Here is a 22,445-nt window from a genome sequence, read left to right as displayed (position 1 = left end):
GTATTGTCTATTGTCTATTGCAATTCTATGAAGTTCATAAATTATGTTTAATACTTATAAAAACACCTATTGTTATTAAACAAACATCTATTGAAATATTTTTGTTTGCATTCAAGGAATAGGTAATATATAAAATGTTGGCATTCGAGGAAGACACCATTTAGATATATATGCTCTTAAATTTATGCACTTAACTGTTATAGTGTGCCCTACTTTCATTAAACAAAGTTTTACAGATACTATAACTTTTGCTGTTTAAAATTTATGCATAATGATAATACTAATCTTATTTAATAGTTGCTTTATTTAATTTAATCTTATATAGAAAACTTATTAATTATACATACTGTGGATTTATTATTATTCTTTGAATATAAAATTTTTGTGGATTTCATGAGTACAGGTAAACCACCAAATTAAAGGTTAAATGAAGGACAAAATTCCTATAAGCTTGTATGCAGACCTGGGCAAAATCATGAAATTAAATATCCACGAATATACAAGTTTTCCTTTATCCATGAAAATTGGTACCCTCGAAAATAAATGAATCCACAGTATACCTTATCTGAGAATAGTATTTTTCAAGCAAAACCGAATAATTTTAAGTATTGGTAATTATATATTTCAGATGATCAAAGTTATTGAATACAAATGTGACCTAGTAAACTACAGTTATGGAGAAGCATCTAATTGGCCAAATTCTGGGTAATATAGATTTCAGTTTATAAATAGAATATTTACAGCTGTATGTTAATAATGGGTCATCTAATGTAGTCCATTTTACAGTTTCAAGAAAACAGAATCTGGGTATGAAAGTATAGCATATCTCATCTAAAACTCCACATTTCATGTCTTAGAATTGTAGAAAAAGGGGAAAGATTTTACAAAAGTTCTTTTATCTAATTGGAAAATTTGGAGTAAATGATTTATTTTTTATGAAAAAGATGAATAATTGATTTGTTTTAAGCACATTGAATTCTTTATTTTCAGACGTGTTTGTGACATTCTAAGTGAAGCTGTAAAAAAACATGGTGTTATATTTGTGTCCAGTGCTGGTAATAATGGACCTGCTTTGTCTACTGTGGGTTGTCCTGGAGGGACCACAGATGCACTTATAGGTAGGTGTACATGTGTCTAGTGCTGATAATAATGGACCTGCTTTGTCTACTGTGGGTTGTCCTGGAGGGACCACAGATGCACTTATAGGTAGGTGTACATGTGTCTAGTGCTAGTAATAATGGACCTGCTTTGTCTACTGTGGGTTGTCCTGGAGGGACCACAGATGCACTTATAGGTAGGTGTACATGTGTCTAGTGCTGGTAATAATGGACCTGCTTTGTCTACTGTGGGTTGTCCTGGAGGGACCACAGATGCACTTATAGGTAGGTGTACATGTGTCTAGTGCTAGTAATAATGGACCTGCTTTGTCTACTGTGGGTTGTCCTGGAGGGACCACAGATGCACTTATAGGTAGGTGTTCATGTGTCTAGTGCTAGTAATAATGGACCTGCTTTGTCTACTGTGGGTTGTCCTGGAGGGACCACAGATGCACTTATAGGTAGGTGTACATGTGTCTAGTGCTGGTAATAATGGACCTGCTTTGTCTACTGTGGGTTGTCCTGGAGGGACCACAGATGCACTTATAGGTAGGTGTACATGTGTCTAGAGCTTGAAATAATGGACCTGCTTTGTCTACTGTGGGTTGTCCTGGAGGGACCACAGATGCACTTATAGGTAGGTGTACATGTGTCTAGTGCTAGTAATAATGGACCTGCTTTGTCTACTGTGGGTTGTCCTGGAGGGACCACAGATGCACTTATAGGTAGGTGTACATGTGTCTAGAGCTTGAAATAATGGACCTGCTTTGTCTACTGTGGGTTGTCCTGGAGGGACCACAGATGCACTTATAGGTAGGTGTACATATGTCTAGTGCTTGAAGTTATCAACCTTCCTTGGCTGTCATTAAGGATGCACATGCACTTATTTTGAAAAGCTAAAATATGATATTGTTACAGAAAATAAATTGAATACACAATAGTTATTTTCCATAGTTATTATTTCTGTTTTCTGGTTTAGAATGTACATAAAGTAAATTTGTATATTTACAGGTGTTGGTGCTCAGGTTTCTCCAGCAATGATGTCTGCAGAATATTCCTTGAGAGAGAAGTTACCCTGTATGCAGTATACATGGTCTTCTAGAGGACCAACGTAGGTCACTTTAAATCAACTACTTAAACTTAGTGTATGAAGAGTACTAGCATATAATATGTTTGGCAAGAATTTTGTTTTATTAGAATTAACGTCATTGACAATGATTGAAGAGTTTTGCCGTTTAATTTAAAAAACACAGAAAAATTGTAATTGTGGACTTGGTATGAGTAAAAGGAGATAAATGCACATCAACGAGACAGAAACTCAAAACAAACATAGAAAAGACATAGAGAGAGATCAAAATACTATTCAACAATAGAGAAATGTCTATACCAACTGCCAAGCTCTAATGATCTAAATTTTAAATTTAACTTTTAAACATCTTTTTTCAACACTCAAGTCCCTAATGAATGCAAACAGTATACATGTGCTTGATGTTGAGCTTAACTCTCAATCAGGGTTTCCCCTGGATCAATTATTTTTTTCGCCACCTCCTTCGCCAAAACAATATATTTTTCGCCACTTTATTATTTTTTTCGCCAAATAACATAACTTTATTTTTCGTTTAAAATTTACATTTTTTTCTACCCCCCTCCCCCTTTCCCTTAAATAAGATGATTTTGCCCATTGTGTCTAGGATTATGCTCTCAAACTTATATAAGTTTACATGTTTAAGACAACTTTAAAACAACATTTTTTTTTAATTTAAAAGGGAAAACTATTCATTGTATTTTAAACAACTTTTCTAATTGATTGGGCCAATATACTTTTAATGATAAAGAAGATATACGTCCTGGAATATAACAAAATTAATGGTCATGTTTTGATTATATAATCGTAGGGAAAATTTCTTTAAAAGAAAAATACTGATGTTCCCTTTTGTACTAAGAAGGTTTTTTTACAACAAAACAAAATATTTTATCACATGAAATTGATCCCTCGTTTCATGTGAAGTCATTACATTGAAGGGCTACTCTCATTCGAGCCAACCTTTTGGGTAGGATTCTTCATAACGACAGTTTTCTTTTCTTGACCATCGTAAATGAAAAAGTTGAGACGTAAAACTAGGCTTGAAACACGTGTGTCACTCAAACGACTTTAAAAACGTCTTCCTAATCAATAACCGATATTTAAGTCAAAGGATAATTAAAGTTTTAAATCCGAGATTTTTCTTGCTTTTGGACATTTCGTCACAACAACAGCTTTCTTTTCTAAACTATCTTTAAAAGCGGAGGAGACGTAAAATGTTTGCTTCAAACACGTGCGTCGCAAAGTGGTAAATAAATTCTGTACATGTGACATTTAGCAGAAGCCATTTAACCATATCATTTTGTCAAACAATTCAATCAACACCTTTATTAATATAGTCCTTTGATGTCGATAGCTATAAAATGCAATCAGCTGATTATTGATTTTCTGTCCAAACCTTAATGAGGTCAAGGTGAATTCCGAGTATTGTCTGATCGGGTAAAGTCCGAGAAACTCGAAAAAAGTAAATAAACAAGATGGAGGAAAATAAATCGTTTTATATATTTCTTTCGCCAAATTCTTTCGCAAATGACGAATTTTTATCGCCAAAATTATTATTTTTTCGCAAATTGCGAAAATGGCGACCGCCAGCGGAAACCCTGCTCTCAATTATTAAATGTATCTTATTTTTTATCTGTATTTTCAGACATGATGGTGCTCTTGGTGTATGTATAAGTGCACCTGGTGGAGCTATAGCATCAGTACCTAACTGGACTCTCAGAGGTTGTCAGTTGATGAATGGAACCAGTATGAGTTCACCTAATGCTTGTGGTTGTTTAGGTATGATTAGGATTACATGTCATTCATAATAATATAATGGATATAGGAAGATGTGGTAAGAATGCCAATGAGACAACTCCCCATCCAAATCCCAATTTACAAAAGTAAACCATTATAGGTCAAGGTATGGTCTTCAACACAGAGCCTAAGCTCACTCCAAACAACAAGCTTTAAAGGGCTAAAAAAAACTTCTAAAAACATTTGAACGGGAAAACCAACTGTCTAATCTATATATAAAAAAAGATGAAACACTTATGAACCACATCAACAAACGACAACTACTGAATATATAAACATGTTTCACAGTAGTTATCTACCCTGATCTTAGAGTTATTTCATTACTTTAAGGAAACTTATTGCATTAAACACTGATGATTATATTAAATGCAGAATATATAATGCTAAGTGTATCACACTATTCACACATAATGGATAAAACACATTCTCTAAATTGGGATTATATAGATCATATGGACTTTAAAGGGACATGAGTAAAATACAATGAGAAATGTAACTTTTAAAATAATTTGTTATTTTGTCAGATATGATGTTAAGATATAAATTAAAAATTAAATTGAAAGGGACCTAATTTAATCAGAAGCCTTTCTATTTTTGGCATTTGTATTTGTAATCTTCATACTTTTTTTAATGTGTCATCTAATATACCTAAAGAGGTATATATAAAAAAAAATAGTACCATATTTTTGCTATATTAGAATTACAAAAACTTAGTAGAATAGTTGAACATCATAAAAAAAAGACAAGTTCCAGATGTGTTTTCCCCACAAAATAGGATGTTTCCTTAAGCTTTAGACGCACATTTATATTATCTATGATGCAATACATTCTGTATAAACTTGTAGATTGAATATTGTAATTTGACAGAATAAAGGAAATAAAATCTTTGGAAAAAAGCCACATATTTTTCTATATTTTTTTTCTATCTTAATTATAAGATTGAACCATCATTATCTATGGACTAAATGCATTTACCAATTAAACATTTAAATTCAACTTTAAAGATAAAGGAGTAGGAGCAATAAGGCCTTTATTTGGCCCAAAAATTACTGCAAATTTAAAAGTTGTCATACATACTCTTACTATTACTGAAAACTTGATTAAGGTATAGTGTACTAAGAAAAACAAAACAAATTGACATCACACAAGTTACCATGGCAACAAATCATGACTTAATTTGATTATTTTGTTAAATTTCGTAATTTTCCGTGTTTTTTCATCCAATTTTGAGTATATTTTAGATTAAAAAAGTATGTGCACACCCAAGAAACAACTTCATATTTGGTGAGATTATGCCAATAGTTATAATAAAGCTTCTGCTAAATTTTTTGTTGTTTCTCGGCTGCGCAGGATGTTTCCACAACGGAAATAAGGATAGAAAACTGCATACATTCTGTATTTTTCATCGTTTTTGTGAAAATAGTACACATTATGACGTAATTGTGACGTAATCAGATAAAAAATTTGATGTTTTTTAATTTATATTTATTGACCCTATGCATTTCTAAACATTATGTACCAATTTGAAATAGTTTTCAAACATTTTATTTTTTTGGGCCAAAACTAGGCCTTAATGCCCCTACTCCTTAGAAATAAGAATTCACAAAACAGATGTCAGGTCAGATACATGCTTTATCACCCCTGGTCCTCTACATACTTTTATACTGAGAATTTCTGTTTGTGTTGTAGGTCTAGTATTGTCAGCACTGAAAGCCATGGGAGTAGGTTACACACCATTCAGTGTTAAAAGAGCTCTAGAAAATACAGCTGTTAAAGTAGACAATATAGAAGTGTTTGCTTTAGGATATGGTTTAATTCAGGTATTAAATCAACAGTCACTAGACACTGTTAGAGGTGTTAACATTTTGTCATATAAAGTCCCAATTTTACAATTTCAATCTTTTGCTATTACGAAAATTAGGAGATGTGGAATGATTGACAATGTAAAAATCTATTCGCTAAAAGACCAATGGTCAAATATATGAAAAAAGACCAAATATATTTATTTTATTATTATTTATACAAAGTTTATAGTTTAAAACATCTGTAAATCTGATATTAGGTATTATTAAATATTAATTATAATGCCTTGTCAAAGTTAACAGTACTGTCCATAATGTCAGAAGTAATATTGAAAAAATATCGTAAAAAAAAGAAGATTAAAGATTAAAAATTACCAGGATAAATAGGTAAATCAATTAAAAACTGCATAAATATATGGTACATCTGTCTAGGCATTTTCTTGTTTTACTTTGCACATCTGAACTAAATGAAGATAAATGACTAAAGCTCCCTTGACCATTATTAAAAAAGGATTGATTGTTTTATTAGGACCGCAAATTTTGAAAAAAATTTCGTCGTATATTGCTATCACGTTGGCGTCGTCGTTGTCGTCGTCGTCGTCAGCGTCCGAATACTTTTAGTTTTCGCACTCTAACTTTAGTAAAAGTGAATAGAAATCTATGAAATTTTAACACAAGGTATATGACCATAAGAGGAAGGTTGGTATTGATTTTGGGAGTTTTTGGTCCCAACATTTTAGGAATTAGGGGCCAAAAAGGGCCCAAATAAGCATTTTCTTGGTTTTTGCACTATAACTTTAGTTTAAGTTAATAGAAATCTATGAAATTTTGACACAAGGTTTATGACCACAAAAGAAAGGTTGGGATTGATTTTTGGAGTTTTGGTTTCAACAGTTTAGGAATTAGGGGCCAAAAAAGGGCCCAAATAAGCATTATTCTTGGTTTTCGCACAATAACTTTGGTTTAAGTAAATAGAAATCAATGAAATTTAAACACAATGTTTATGACCACAAAAGGAAGGTTGGTATTGATTTTGGGAGTTTAGGTCCCAACAGTTTAGGAATTAGGGGCCAAAAAGGGACCCAAATAAGCATTTTTCTTGGTTTTCGCACCATAACGTTAGTTTAAGTAAATAGAAATCTATGAAATTTAAACACAAGGTTTATGACCATAAAAGGAAGGTTGGTATTGATTTTGGGAGTTTTGGTCCCAACAGTTTAGGAAAAAGGGGCCCAAAGGGTCCAAAATTAAACTTTGTTTGATTTCATCAAAATTGAATATTTGGGGTTCTTTGATATGCCGAATCTAACTGTGTATGTAGATTCTTAACTTTTAGTCATGTTTTCAAATTGGTCTACATTAAGGTCCAAAGGGTCCAAAATTAAACTTAGTTTGATTTTGACAAAAAATAAATCGGTTGGGTTCTTTGATACGTTGAATCTAAAAATGTACTTAGATTCTTGATTATTGGCCCAGTTTTCAAGTTGGTCCAAATCTGGGTCCAAAATTAAACTTTATTTGATTTCATCAAAAATTGCATAAATGGGGTTCGTTGATATGCCAAATATAACTGTGTATGTAGATTCTTCATTTTTGGTCCCGTTTTCAAATTGGCCTACATTAAGGTCCAAAGGGTCCATAATTAAAATAAGTTTGATTTTAACAAAAATTAAATTCTTGGGCCTCTTTGATATGCTGAATCTAAACATGTACTTAGATTTTTGATTATAGGCCCAGTTTTCAAGTTGGTCCAAATCAGGATCTAAAATTATTATATTAAGTATTGTGCAATAGCAAGTCTTTTCAATTGCACAGCATTGTGCAATGGCAAGAAATATCTAATTTCACAATATTGTGAAATAGCAAATTTTTTTTTTAATTAGAGTTATCTTTCTTTGTCTAGAATAGTAAGCAAGAAATATCTTATTGCAAGAATTTTTTTTAATTGGAGTTATCTTTCTTTGTCCAGAATCAACTTAAATCTTTGTTATATACAATATACAATGTATATTCACTTTTTACTACCAACTGATAAATTTAAATGATCTTTACCATTCAGTGATAACAAGCAGTTTTTTTACATCTTAATATTTTATGATGTATTTAAATGAGTAGTTATTGTTGCAAACTCCATTAGAATATTTTAATTGAGATTAGTTTTGGAATAAGGGAAAGGGGGATGTGATTAAAAAATTGGGTTCAATTTTTCTCATTTGAAATTTCATAAATAAAAAGAAAATTTCTTCAAACATTTTTTTGAGAGGATTAATATTCAACAGCATAGTGAATTGCTCTAAGAGAAAACAAAAATTTTAAGTTCATTAGAACACATTCATTCTGTGTCAGAAACCTATGCTGTGTCAACTATTTAATCACAATCCAAATTTAGAGCTGAATCCAGCTTGAATGTTGTGTCCATACTTGCCCCAACCGTTCAGGGTTCAACCTTTGCGGTCGTATAAAGCTACGCCCTGCGGAGCATCTGGTTAAAGTTGTAATTACATTGTAGTTATCATCCGATATAAATTTTAGGTAGAGAAAACCATGGACTATCTGGTGAACTTTGACAAACAGAAAGAAAGTAAAGTACAATTTTCTGTGATAACTGGATGTGGTAAGCGTGGAATCTACCTCAGGGAACATAGACAGCTGATTAAACCGTCAGAATTTAATGTTAGCATAGAACCACGATTTTGTGACAAAGAGATTTGTCAGATAGGTATGATCTTCATTATAAGAGTTAAAATTGAGAATGGAAATGGGGAATGTGTCAAACAACCCGACAAAATAAAAAAACAGCAGCAGAAGGTCACCAACAGGTCTTCAATGTAGCGAGAAATTCCTGCACCCGGAGGCGTCCTTCAGCTGGCCCCTAAACAAATATATACTAGTTCAGTGATAATGAACGCCATACTAATTTCCAAATTGTACACAAAAAACTAAAATTAAAATAATACAAGACTAACAAAGGCCAGAGGCTCCTGACTTGGGACAGGCGCAAAAATGCGGCGGGGTTAAACATGTTTGTGAGATCTCAACCCTCCCCCTATACCTCTAACCAATGTAGAAAAGTAAACGCATAACAATACGTACATTAAAATTCAGTTCAAGAGAAGTCCGAGTCTGATGTCAGAAGATGTAACTTATATTGCATTTGATAACCTATGAGCGAGAACATTTCATCATGTTACAATTTAATTATATTGTTTATCTATCAGTGACAACATTTCTTTATGTGGATGTTATTACAAAATGGAGAACTTTTTTTATATGTAGGTTGAGTTTGAGTGGTGTCACTTTTGCTGTTTTAGAGTTATTTCCCTTTATAACATTATATGCAAGCAGGGCTTATTATTTATTTGTGATTTGATTAATGAAGAGTGATTTATGGTAGAACATTTCTTGTAAATTGAAATGCAACAAGTTTGTTCTTAATTAGAATAAATCAATTGTTATAAAAATTATAAGCAAATTTACTTGAATATTAGAGGCAAATTTCTATTTGGACAATAACCAGCATAATTTAACTAGTGAGATTTCTCTATTGTTATAGTATATATAAATTTAATTCTGTTTTCTAAAATATTTGAAAACAATAAAGTATAAAGTATAATAGACATAATAACTTTCAATAGACCATGGCATATTTATTTCAAACAAACACACGGTTTACAACAACAGGGCAGAATTTCCTCTTAGATATGCTAATGAATAAAATTTCATATTGCAGAACAAGAAGAGAAGATAAATTTCTGTATGGAGATGTGTTTTACTTGTGATGCAGCCTGGGTACAACACCCAACCCATTTAGAACTAATGAATTCATCTAGAACAATCAATATAAAGATAGACCCTAGAGGTCTACAGACAGGTGTCCACTATACAGAGGTAAGCATATAGTCAATGTCATGTTATATGTCCACCATACAGTTAAGTTTGTCAGCTATAGAATGGCAGAAATGAAAAATCAGAAACAAGATAAATGATAAAATTAACACAAAACAATTTACAAAAAAACAAAATTACAACCACTAAAATACAGGCTCCTGACTAGGGAACAGGCATATAGTGAATGTTTTGAGGATTAATCATGTATGTGTGTGTTCAAACCTCTATCTAACCAAGTCAAGCAGGTGTCTACTATATAAAGGTAAGTCAAAACATATGAGGCAAATGACTGTGTGAGAACCCCATGGTTAGTCAAGGTCGTTGAACACTCCTATTAGCAATATGAGGTAACCCGGCCTCAGTACTGAGCACCTCTAGGATTAATAGATAAATCAAGAAGGTTGAGCTTCTGGGTCTAAACAGGTGTCTTCTATATAGAGGCATAAGTTCTGTGCATGTTGTCAGTTTACAGATTTGTGCTTTAAAGATACATATATCCCATGAAAAGAGGTGATTTCCATACATTAAAAACATGGGTATTATACAAGAAGTTTCACATTTAAAATTAGATTGAACTAAGACTTAACATTTATTTGTATATTGATAAAAAGTTATAAGTTTTTTGTCTGTTCACTTTTTGTTTTCACATAATAAGGCATTCAAGTTTTAAATGCAAAATATGAAGTAATTTGAGTTTATATATTTTATTATTTTAGGTTCGTGGTTATGATGTCAGCTGTATAGAGAAAGGTGCTGTCGTACGATTTCCAGTCACAGTTATTATTCCTCAAAAGTAAGTAATAACTTAATGCTAATCATTCATCATATAATTGTTTATGTTGATGTTATTTTATTCAGAGTAAAATATATTGAACTGTGAAATGGGTTATAGTAATGTACTTTTAAATCCAGGACAGATACACATACACTCTATAATTTGTGGGTTTTTAATTTTTCAGAGTTGAAGACACATTGAACAGTGAAATGAGTTACAGTAATGTCAGTTTTAAACCAGGACAGATACACAGACACTTTATACATGTACCTCATGGTGCCACTGTTGCAGGTAAATTAAATATTATATATATATGACTTATGCTTTTTAACACCTATGTGTGTAAAAGTGAAAATACCAAATACTTTTTATGCCCCATTTATGGGCATTATTATACCCCCGCTTTAAAAAAGGGGGGGTATACTGTTTTACCTCTGTCTGTCAGTCCGTCCCATGAAATTTTCGTCACATTTTTCTCAGGAACTACACATCCACCCTTTCTGTAATTTAGTATCAACATTTATATATGTCAGCCATACCGTGTGATGCGTTTTCAGATTCATCATTCATCGACTTCCTGTTTACCATCACTTGTATGATTTTACACATGATAGCCAAGTTGAAAATTTTCGTCACATTTTTCTCAGGAACTACAATACAAGGATTTCTGAAATTTGGTTTCAGGGTTTATCTAAGTCAGCTATACGGTGTGATGCGTTTTCAGATTGATCACTTGACAACTTCCTGTTTACCGAACACTTGTATGATTTTACACATGATAGCCAAGTTGAAAATTTTCGTCACATTTTTCTCAGGAACTACAATACAAGGATTTCTGAAATTTGGTTTCAGGATTTATATAAGTCAGCTATACCCTGTGATGCGTTATCAGATTGATCACTTGACAACTTCCTGTTTACCGAACACTTGCATATTTTTACACTATTAATATTATCCACTTGCCGCGGGGGTATCATCAGTGAGCAGTAGCTCACAGTTTCACTTGTGTTTTCTGGTCTATGCGTTCGTTCGGCCTGGTTCAGGTAAAGTTTTTGGTTGAGCTTTTTGATGAAGTTGAAGTCCAATCAACTTGAAACTTAGCAAACATGTTCCCTATGATATGATCTTTCTAATTTTAATGCTAAATTAGAGATTTTACCCCCATTTTCACGGTTCACTGAACATACAAATGATATTGAGGATGGGGCATCCGTGTACTGGGGACAAATTCTTGTTTAAAATTATTTCCACCTCAGTTCTTAATTTGAATATCATGAAATAAAAGAAAAGTAAACATTACACATGTATACATGAGCTTCTCTGTCATATGGCACATACTCTTCTCCAAAATAAGATTGGTTACGTGTCTTTCTTTTAGGTGATGTCTGAAGTTCATTGAACTTTGAAGAATATATTATACAGTAACAATATATGTGTTCTGTTTTAGTGCTCAAGATAAATTCTACAGATCTGGAGAAGAAATGCAGGATGTTGATACATGCCATACAAGTTATTCCTCAGAGCAGCTATTCTTCTCATGAGTATGAGAAATTTCTCACTTTGTCAGATAATGGTCAGAGTACTCTGACATTCAAAGTTACGGTAAGGATAATTTGAACATTTTGCAACACAACTGAAATGTGTTTTGTTTTATCCCTAACACTACAAGGAGGGCAGCAGTCCTTTTGTGCCAATTACTGTTTTTCAGGGGTATTTGTGCCAAATTTTGTTTTCCAAATGTATCAATTGCACCAACTTACCTGTACACATACCTATCATAAGTATTAATGATTAATATATATTCATTCTTATTTTTGGCTTAAAAAGTGTCAAATGTTCAGATATTTCTCCATGAAGATGAGCATGTGGAAAGACATGACTTAAAATGCATTAGACATTCAATGTACAGAAAGAGATAGAAACTTATTGCTTTGTTGAAAATGTGATAAAGATTTGCCAATAGAGAAGAAAATAGTAGCTTGTTCAACAGATGTTGTTGACCCAGTGCTTTTTTTCCACCATGCGTATGGGCTTTATTATTAGGAATTGACAGAGTGCTTTGTTCCCACCATGTGTATGGTCTTTATTATTAGGAATTGACACCATGCTTTGTTCCCACCATGCCTATGGGCTTTATTATTAGGAATTGACACCGTGCTTTGTTCCCGTCATGCGTATGGACTTTATTATGAGGAATTGACCCAGTGCTTTGTTCCCACCATGCGTATGGGCTTTATTATTAGGAATTGACACCGTGCTTTGTTCCCACCATGCCTATGGGCTTTATTAATAGGAATTGACACCGTGCTTAGTCCCACCATGCATATGGGCTTTATTATTAGGAAATATTATGAACTGTTTTATGCATGTCATTCTTCAATGTTTGTGTTTTTGGACAATAAAGTGAAGTTACAAGATACTACATACATTAAATTGGGAAGTACCCATGCAGAAGCAGTAAGAAGAAGATATGTTTCAGAAAAGGAAACATTTGCCGTGTAAACTGCCTGTTCCAAGTCCCAATAAAGGAGAAGGAAATCAGTTTTCTTCTAATTGTCACAATCGTATGTTTTATTTTTGGCGCAAATGATACCATGTAAATTTAAAACATTAGGCACAAATGTAGTATTGGATAAAAAAGTTGTGATGCAAACTGATCTCTCCCACAAGGAGTATATCAAAAGGGAACCAGCTGTCTGTCACTCACTCTAATAGATAGAATAGACTAGAAAACTGTGGAAACATATTTAAGTTATAAGATTTAATTAAGAATTGAATGCTTCTTTTTTTAAATTTATTGGGGTGTAAAAGCGTTGACCGAAGTACATTTTGTATGAAGTGCGCAAGCCCTTCATTCTGAAAATGTACGCACGGTCAACGCTTTTACAACCCTATAAAGTTACAAAAAAATAGCATTCAATACTTATAATTACATTTTTTAGCTAGGATCATGAAAACACGATTTTTATCAAGTTTTGTTTAATTCACCTGTGCACTTTATTGTGGAACCTCGTGTCATCACGAATGATAACTGTTATTGTCTGATGCAATTGCTTACGGGATAACATGTGATGTGCAGTTAGCCAATCAGAATAACGTATGATAATGAAACATACATCTAATGTAATTATTTGTTGTTGGAAATATTAACATGCTGTTACAATACCAGCAAATATTGACATAGTAGATGGCTTCTGGTATCAGAAAGATAGGAATTTTGATTTTAATACATTTCCTTGTAGCCTCTCAGACAAATTATATTATTGACAATCACAAGTATCAACACTGTATACCTAGAAGGATAAGAATGATAGTGATAACATAGATATATTTTAATTTTTTTGTCTGTGATGAGTTTCATAGTTTATCCCGGTAACATGGCGATTGCATGAAGTGGTGTTTTTCTACTCTCCGCCGTTTTTATTGAAAACACAGTTAATAAGTTATGTGAGTTATGAGCTAGGTCTTAAAATAAAAACAATAGATGATCCAGAAACAACTCTGTCTGTTTTAATGACATTTATCTGATAAAAACTCTTTAATTGCCACAAACATTATAGTTATAAGATCATTCGAGTGGACCGAATTTCCAGTACTCGTGTAAACAGAGGTCACTGGTAGGAATAGAAACCAATACCTGAAATACATTTTGACGGTATTATACTGAAACAGCTGATACAATGGACCCCAGGGAACAAGAAAGGTATGAGACATTAAAACAAATGTACGAATCAAAGTCTGTGTCCGAATGTTTTGCAAGTTTGCACCTTAAATTAGAGGGGGATGTTGAAACTCTGAGAACGGAGGTCAAGGTACTAAGGGACAATGTAGAAAACCTTGAATCTCACGCTAAACTCATGGAGGATAGTATAAAAGATGTCCATAACACACTCCTCCCTGATATTGAGGAAAAAATATCAACAGAAGAAAAGGAACGTCTAAAGCTGGAGTATTGGGGCCGAAAATGGAACCTGGTTATAAGTGGCGTGAGGGGATCCCCCTTGACCGAGATGCCTAAAGTGACTGATGTTTATGTCCGGGCCTTCTTTGAAAAAACTCTAGAGATACCAAAGGAGCGCATAGAAAAAATGCTATTCCAGGCCGTGCATAGGCTACCAGGAAAAGAGAGCGACAAGGAGAAGAGAAAGATCATTGTACGGTTTAATAGCCTAATAGATCGAGATGATGTTCTGGCTGCTGGAATGAAATTAAAACGTGGAAGTGGTTACAGTGTCGTTCCCGATGTGCCGCCGTCTGTTGCAAAACTTAGATTTAACCTTCTGAATGAAAGACGTGCACTGTCTTCATCTGAACAGAGGAACGTCCATCTAGTGTACATTAAAGATTATCCGTTTGTTATGCTGAAAAAAAAGAGATCATCATAGACTGTTTAGCTTACCTACTCGTGAAAAAAAAAACCAATGAAAACTTTTAACTGAATTAAACCAAGAATTATAACAAAAACTCATTTGAACACTCATAGTATATCTTTTTAGTATTATTGTATGTTATAACTTTGTTTTTTTGTGTTTTTTTGCCATTGTGTATTTTGAAACTCTCTCTAAATTCGGGTTTTTTTTCTATGTTGTTAATTGAGTGTCCCGGTCAATCTGCACATGGCTAATTTGCATATTATGTATCCCAGGTAGACATGCGCAAACAAAACCGGATGTTTTGACTCGTGCAAGCTAATCAGACATAAACACTGATAGATTCATTACAGTAATATTGCCTACTCTAAACTAAATAAATACACAATATGTGCCTTTTGAGAGTAATTAGGCAAAAGGTAATCCAGTTACGTAACATGTTTGAACTTGTCCTATTGGTGAAAATAGTTTTATAAGTTTTAAGCGTGGTCACCGGCGGTAGATCATAAAATCCACATGTCAAGATACATATCACCACATGTTGCAATTTTTCTCTATTTCAAAGAGCCCTACATATAAGTAACATGTCACTAAAGAGTATTTATAAAACCCTAGTATCTTTAAAAAAAAACATGTCTACCTGAGAGACAAGTTACAAGCAAATAGTTATCTGCTTTCCACAAAAAAAGGGGGCACCCCTGTCAAAAATAACAAATACTTCATTCAAACTTCCGAACCTTAATCAAACACTATTAAAATTAACTGGGAAATAGATTTTACACCATATTTAAGGTTAAAAAACTGTTCTTTTAGAGGCATGAAGAAAACAGACAAAAAAAAAAAAAAATAATAAAAAAGATTTAGACAACACTATATTTTGTTTACATAAATGGCTGGGGAAGAAGGAAACCCACTGTATCTTAGTTACTTAATTTATTTGATTTAAATTGTATTTGCTGCAATACCATGAAACGGGAGCATTTTGGTAGTTATTGTTTAAATGGTTGGAAAAAAGCATTTTTATGTCACTTTCATTTCTCTCTATTTATTTGTACTTCATTTTTTTGTATTGCTCTGAATATGTTTATTGACTGTATAATTTTAGATCATTCATCCGTTACAATTGTAAGTGATATAAAATATGGGTAGTTTGAAAATTGGTTGCATAAATTGTAGAGGCCTGTCTTCTGATAAAATTAAAAGAAGAGATATATTTAGTAAATGTAGAGAAAACTATGATATGGTTTTCTTGGTAGATACTCACTGTAAAAAAGAACTTGAAAAGTATTGGCAAGCAGAATGGGGGTATAAAATAATATTTGGGTCGCATACCACGAGCAGTAGGGGCGTGGCTATCTTATTTAGAAGCACTTTTTCTTTTGAAATTTTTGGACAGAAAGTGGATCAAGACGGGAACTATGCAATTCTAGATATAAAAATTTTCAATCATAGAATGACAATAGCAGTAGTATATGGACCCAACGAAGACAAACCAGTTTTTTATGAAATACTCCAAAGAGATATTGAAAATTTTGGTAATACTTCAGTAATAGTGGGGGGTGATTGGAATTTACCACAAAATTATGATATGGATACTTTAAACTATTTGCACAAAAATAATCCTAAAGCCCAAAAAAAGGTTAATGAAATGATGTCAGAAATAGATTTGGTTGATGTTTATAGGGAATTATACCCAGAGAAAAAGAGGTTTTCCTGGAGAGGACCTAACAAGAAGCAGGCAAGACTGGACTACTTCCTTGTCTCATCTGATTTTCAACCACTGATAACCTCGTGTGATATTGGTGTTGCATATAGGTCTGATCACTCACCTGTATCTCTGTCCATTCAATTTAATACAAATGAAAAAGGCAAAGGGACGTGGAAATTTAACAATGCTTTATTATACGACAAAGAATTTATTGCTAATACTAAAACTTGTATTGCTGATTGTATTGATCAATATAAAATAGTTGATTCTGAAAATAGGGAAGAAATAGAATTTTCCATTTCAGACCAACTGTTTTGGGAAACATTAAAACTGATGATACGAGGAAAAACAATATCTTATTCATCTTTTAAAAAGAAAGAACGCAGTAGGGAAGAAGAAGAACTAGAAAGTCAATTGAACAATTTGAACAATAACGAAAATATCAATGATAAAAGGGAAGAAATTACACGTATTGAACTTCAGTTAAGGTCTTTAAGAGAATCTAGAATAAAAGGGGCAATAATGAGAGCAAAAGCAAAATGGCAAATTGAAGGAGAGAGAAGTACAAAATATTTCTGTAATCTAGAGAAAAGAAATTATATTGAAAAAGTAATTCAAAAATTAACTCTAGATAATGGTGAAACTATCACTGATCAAGCAAAAATTCGTGCGGAACAAAAGTTATATTATGAAAATCTATATTCATCCAAGAAAACAATTATAAATAATACACACAGAGCTAATTTCTTTTCTCTGGAAAACCCATTTATCAAAATTCTCTCTGATGAACAAAATATTAATTTAGAGGGGGAACTAAAAAGCTCAGAAATTCATAATGCATTAAAAAATATGAAAAATGGAAAATCTCCCGGTCTGGATGGTTTTACAACTGAGTTTTATAAAAAATTTTGGCACGACATTAATCCTTTCCTACTGCGTTCTTTCAAAGAAGCATTTCAAGGAGGTAAATTATCAATTTCACAAACACAAGGTGTTATTACCTGTCTACCCAAAGATGGGAAACCAAAACATTTTCTAAAAAATTGGCGACCTATTTCACTACTTAATGTAGACTATAAAATAGTATCAACATGTATTGCAAATAGAATTAAAAAAGTCCTAGATCACCTGATTAGTGAAACTCAAACTGGCTTTATGAAAGGCAGATATATTGGTGAGTGTACAAGACTTATATATGACCTCTTGAAAAAAGTAGATGAGGAAGATATTCCTGGCTTGCTTGTTTTGTTGGACTTTGAAAAAGCTTTCGACTCTCTTGAGTGGAACTTTATATGCGAAACCTTGAAATTTCTAGGTTTTGGTGACACAATAGTGAAATGGTTCACAACTCTTTACTACAATTCAAAAAGTTGCATTCAAAATAATGGCTATCTATCTGATTTTTTTGTAATAGAGAGGGGGGTACGACAAGGGGATCCGCTGTCTCCCTATCTTTTTATTTTATGTTTGGAACTGCTTAGTGCATCTATAAAATATGACAACAACATTAATGGTATAAAGATTAAAAATTCTGAATTTTTACTCAGTCAGTATGCTGATGATTCGACTTTGATCCTGGATGATAGTGAAGAATCTCTCAACAGTGCTCTAAATAAGATAGACTTGTTTTACTCATGCTCTGGTTTGAAGGCTAATTTTGAAAAAACCCAAGTTATATGGATTGGGGCAAAAAGGGGCTGTGGTGAGGAGCTAAACACAAATAAAACAATAATATGGAACCATTCAGGAAATTTCAAACTCCTAGGTATTCAATATTGTTTGTCAAAAGTTGATATATGTGTTGATAATTATATAGAAAAAATTCAAAAAGTAAAAAATCTTTTAAGTGATTGGTCATTCAGAAATATTACTATATATGGGAAAATTGTAGTTGTGAAAACTCTCGCCCTACCAATTCTAATTCAATGTTTTACTGTTTTACCAGATCCATCCCCAGATATATTAAAGCAGTTACAAGCTATGCTATACAGATTTGTGTGGGATGGTAAAGGGGACAAAATTAAAAGAAATATACTTATCTCAAATTACGAGGATGGTGGTGTAAAAATGCCACACATTGAATCATTTATAAAATCACTTAAGTTATCCTGGGTCAAAAAAGTTTTAGACCCCACAAATTATTCCTCATGGAAAGTTCTATTGGCAGATCACCTTGAAATGAATGGTGGAGAAAATATGTGGCATCTATCAAAATCAGCACTCAATGAAATTAAAAAAGAATTTAACCCTTTTTGGCAAAATGTAATTTCATCATATGCCTCACTATGTGAACCTCTGACCACAGCCCCAAGTGATATCTTGTCTCAACCATTGTTTTTAAATGAAAATATTATGATTGATGGAAAAACAGCTTTTTATAAAAGGTGGATACAGAATAATGTATTTTTCATAAATGATCTCATTAAGGAAAATGGAGAATTTTACAATTATGATGAATTTATTAGAAATTATAATATAAAAACAACTTTCTTAGAGTTCTATGGACTAATCTTGGCTCTTCCAAAGGAATGGAAGAATATAATTCATTCACAAGTATTTATCAAACTAAATATTGTCAGTCACAAAATTGTTACCGCCATAAAAACAGTTGATAAAGTATCAAAACATTTGTATAAATTTTTTCTAGAGAAAATAAAGGAAACCCCATCACGCATACAAGAGAAATGGAAAATAAAATTGGGAATAGATATTGTGGCCGAAGAATGGAATTATTTTTTTAGTCTTCCTTTACTTATAACTGAAGATCCCACATTAAGGGCATTTCAATACAGATTACTCCATAGAATTCTGGGAACAAATATTTTACTTATGAAGTGTAAATATAGTGAAACAGAACTGTGCACTTTTTGTACAGAAACTAAAGAAACATACATACACCTCTTTTTTGAATGTAGATACGTTCGAACATTCTGGCTTAATTTTTTTCAAAAGTTAGAAGATGTATGTAATGTAAGCTTTCTCCCAACCTTATCAAGTATAATCTTGGGTGTTAATTATCACATATTTAAAGATATTCTAAATACATGTATTCTGATATTGAAGAGATATGTTTACTTATGTAGAGTTAGATTTACAGTCCCATCTGTTGCTGAAGCAATTGAATGGCTAAACTATTATTATAGGGTTGACATGGTCTCTATGAGTTTGTGCTCTACCAATAAAGCAAAAAGAATAAAAGAAAAATGGTCAAACATTAATAATATTATTAGGAAATAGAGCTCGATGCAGATGTATTCTGATTCTGTATTCTGTTATTTGACTTTGTACAATGTATTTTATAATTTATAACAAGTATGGTTAACCATATGTTTAAGATTTATAGCAGAATAATTTGTGTGTACATCTTTATTTGTAGATGAGATTTGAAAATGATATGAAAATAATAAAATATATATTACAAAAAAAAAAAGAGTTTCATAGTTTATAGAAATTCAGTTATTTAACAAGTCATGCAGTATTATTCGGTTAAGTTATCAACTTAAGTCATGTTCTATTTCCACAGGAAAACAGAACTTTAGAATTGTGTATAGCTAAGTGGTGGGCCAATCTAGGAGATGTGACTTTAAACTACAGCCTTAACTTTCATGGTGTACAGATAGATAACACATCTCCTGTATATGTAAGTGTGTTCATAATTATTCCACATAAATTTTATACACTAATAAAAACTTCATGATTCTTACCCCTTTGTGTCATGATATAGAAAATGTGTAGTTTGTGAAAACATCATTTAACATCAGGTTTTAATTTCATGGTATTACATTGGTATTAAGTTGAATATATATACATATATGTAAGGTTACTGAATAAAATTTTGAAATGAACCAGGAAATATGAGAAGAATTGCTACTCACCTATCAATAATACTTGCTTATTATTCCATATAAACTACAATCTTAGAAGATAAAGATACTTCAGTATATGTAAATTACTTTGCATCGGACAGTACATACAAGTATACAATCTTATTTATGTTTCTCCAAAAAAATATGTTTTTAAGTTATGGTCAATTGAATATATTTATTTTATGGCAATACAAAAGCTCATCTGTGTTGATATGACAATCATTTGATTAACTTATAATCATGATATATTCTATACATGTAAACCAGATTGTTTATTATTTAAGCATGGAGCAGATGGAATAATGAGATATGATGTCAAGGCTACATTGAAACCTGAAGAAATTTCTCCTTCCATTTCACTCAAGACTTTATGTCAGCCTCTTAAGTAAGTAAAAGAACTCAACACATGTTTAAACTGGAAAAGAATTGGTACACAAATGAAATTATTTTTTTCTAAAAATCATCACTGGTCTCTCACAATGAAAGATATTTTCTTTTACTTTAATAGCTTTGATTTATTGATGCTTGGTTGCTTAACCTTTTGTATAATAGTCTTAAATGATTGCATGAACATTAAATGATCCCACAAATGGTAAAATGCTTTTCAAGCATATCACTTTTATTTACCTTTTCTTGCCTGTATGAAATTAATAATGAAATAGTAGGCAGACTTTTGACAGTTATTGTTTACATGGTGTAAATATACTTCTCATTTCTATTCTCAGACCAACAGAATACAAGATCAAATGTTTGAATGGACCCAGAGATGTACTGCCAAATGACAGACATATCTTTGCACTGGAGTTGACCTATAGTTTTCATATTGTAAGTTTTTTTTAAAACACTTGCAACTTATTGTAAACATGACAAAATGACTAAAAGGATGTTTAAAGTAAATACAAATAATAACCAGAAATCAACTATTTTATCATGTGTTTTTGGGACTCAAATCATAAATTTCTTCATCTTGATAGATGAGTAATTATGATACACTTTCTGTGCATCAACAGTTTGTATAAATAGAATTTTCTTGAACCAATTTTCATGAAATTTAAACACAGGAATTTAAGGCATAATTTTTATATATTGCAAACACATACTCTAGTGTGTTAGGATTGATTTTTCCCAAAGCCTTATACTATTATTAGGATTGATAAAAGAAATCCCCTTTTAGATTTTGTTTAGTTTTTACTTTGACATTCCAAAGTTATGGGACTAACTATCAGATTTAAGTAATTTTTTACTACATGTTGTACCATAACTTAACTATCCCTTGATTGATTTACGGGAAACTGCACATAATGCATTGAATGGTTGAAAGTTAGACACAGATTGATTATAAAACAAAAAAGTCATATTTTTCATTCCAAATTTATAGGCCTTACATACCTTTATGGGACTTAAGTGTAATTGAAAAAACTTTTGGTTTGCTGTACCAGAGTTATGAGACTTTTAACTGTCACATTTGTCACAATATTGACATATTTTACTAACTAACCTTCTGAAAATTTCATTATGATATGCAGCAATTTCAATTGCACATGTGATCTTGGCCCAGCTTCCCTTTTACTTCACTGGAAAAATCTGTTTGTTTTACAGGACAAATCAGTGGAAGTGTTCCCAGACTGTACATTATTAAGCAGCATGTTGTATGAATCAGAATATGAAAGTCAGATCTGGATGTTGTATGACAGCAATAAACAGTGCTTAGGAACAGGAGATGCTTATGCCAGCAAGGTAAATACAGTTTGACTATAAATGGGCCTGACATGACAAAATGTGAAATAATTTAGCTGAGAAAACCAAACAACAAATTAAAAAAAAAATTCAATGAATGAAAATATATATATGACTGACACGATTCAATGAAAACCAGTGAATTATAGACTATTGACTTGCTACAGGCAGTGTCAGGCACATAAAGAATCTGGCGGCTCAACCCTCAACTTTAGCTATTACTGAACCTAGTTCAAAGTCATGAAAACTAAGCAATTAATCATGATCTCTCTGAGACTAAAGAACACAGAAAGAAATTGATAGCTAATGAAAGATTTTAAG

The 22,445-nt window shown here is 32.2% G+C and overlaps 1 protein-coding gene across 1 annotated transcript in view; it reads left to right on the top strand.

Annotated features, from left to right (window-relative positions):
* The window catches only part of LOC134712669 (tripeptidyl-peptidase 2-like), a 47,245-nt gene that overhangs the window by 11,908 nt on the left and 12,892 nt on the right, over positions 1 to 22,445 (top strand). The window contains exons 8-21 of the mRNA XM_063574424.1: positions 629 to 705; positions 991 to 1,118; positions 2,109 to 2,208; positions 3,827 to 3,960; positions 5,668 to 5,798; positions 8,313 to 8,499; positions 9,511 to 9,668; positions 10,385 to 10,461; positions 10,628 to 10,734; positions 11,891 to 12,045; positions 20,045 to 20,161; positions 20,672 to 20,772; positions 21,113 to 21,212; positions 21,987 to 22,124. Of these exons, the coding sequence (XP_063430494.1) occupies positions 629 to 705; positions 991 to 1,118; positions 2,109 to 2,208; positions 3,827 to 3,960; positions 5,668 to 5,798; positions 8,313 to 8,499; positions 9,511 to 9,668; positions 10,385 to 10,461; positions 10,628 to 10,734; positions 11,891 to 12,045; positions 20,045 to 20,161; positions 20,672 to 20,772; positions 21,113 to 21,212; positions 21,987 to 22,124 (1,710 nt within the window). The remainder of the gene's footprint in view (positions 1 to 628; positions 706 to 990; positions 1,119 to 2,108; positions 2,209 to 3,826; positions 3,961 to 5,667; positions 5,799 to 8,312; positions 8,500 to 9,510; positions 9,669 to 10,384; positions 10,462 to 10,627; positions 10,735 to 11,890; positions 12,046 to 20,044; positions 20,162 to 20,671; positions 20,773 to 21,112; positions 21,213 to 21,986; positions 22,125 to 22,445) is intronic.

Source organism: Mytilus trossulus, chromosome 3, assembly GCF_036588685.1.
Source record: "Mytilus trossulus isolate FHL-02 chromosome 3, PNRI_Mtr1.1.1.hap1, whole genome shotgun sequence".
Taxonomy (NCBI): domain Eukaryota; kingdom Metazoa; phylum Mollusca; class Bivalvia; order Mytilida; family Mytilidae; genus Mytilus; species Mytilus trossulus.
The sequence above is the reverse complement of the archived record's forward strand: the minus strand, read 5'-3'. Positions and strand labels throughout refer to the sequence as shown.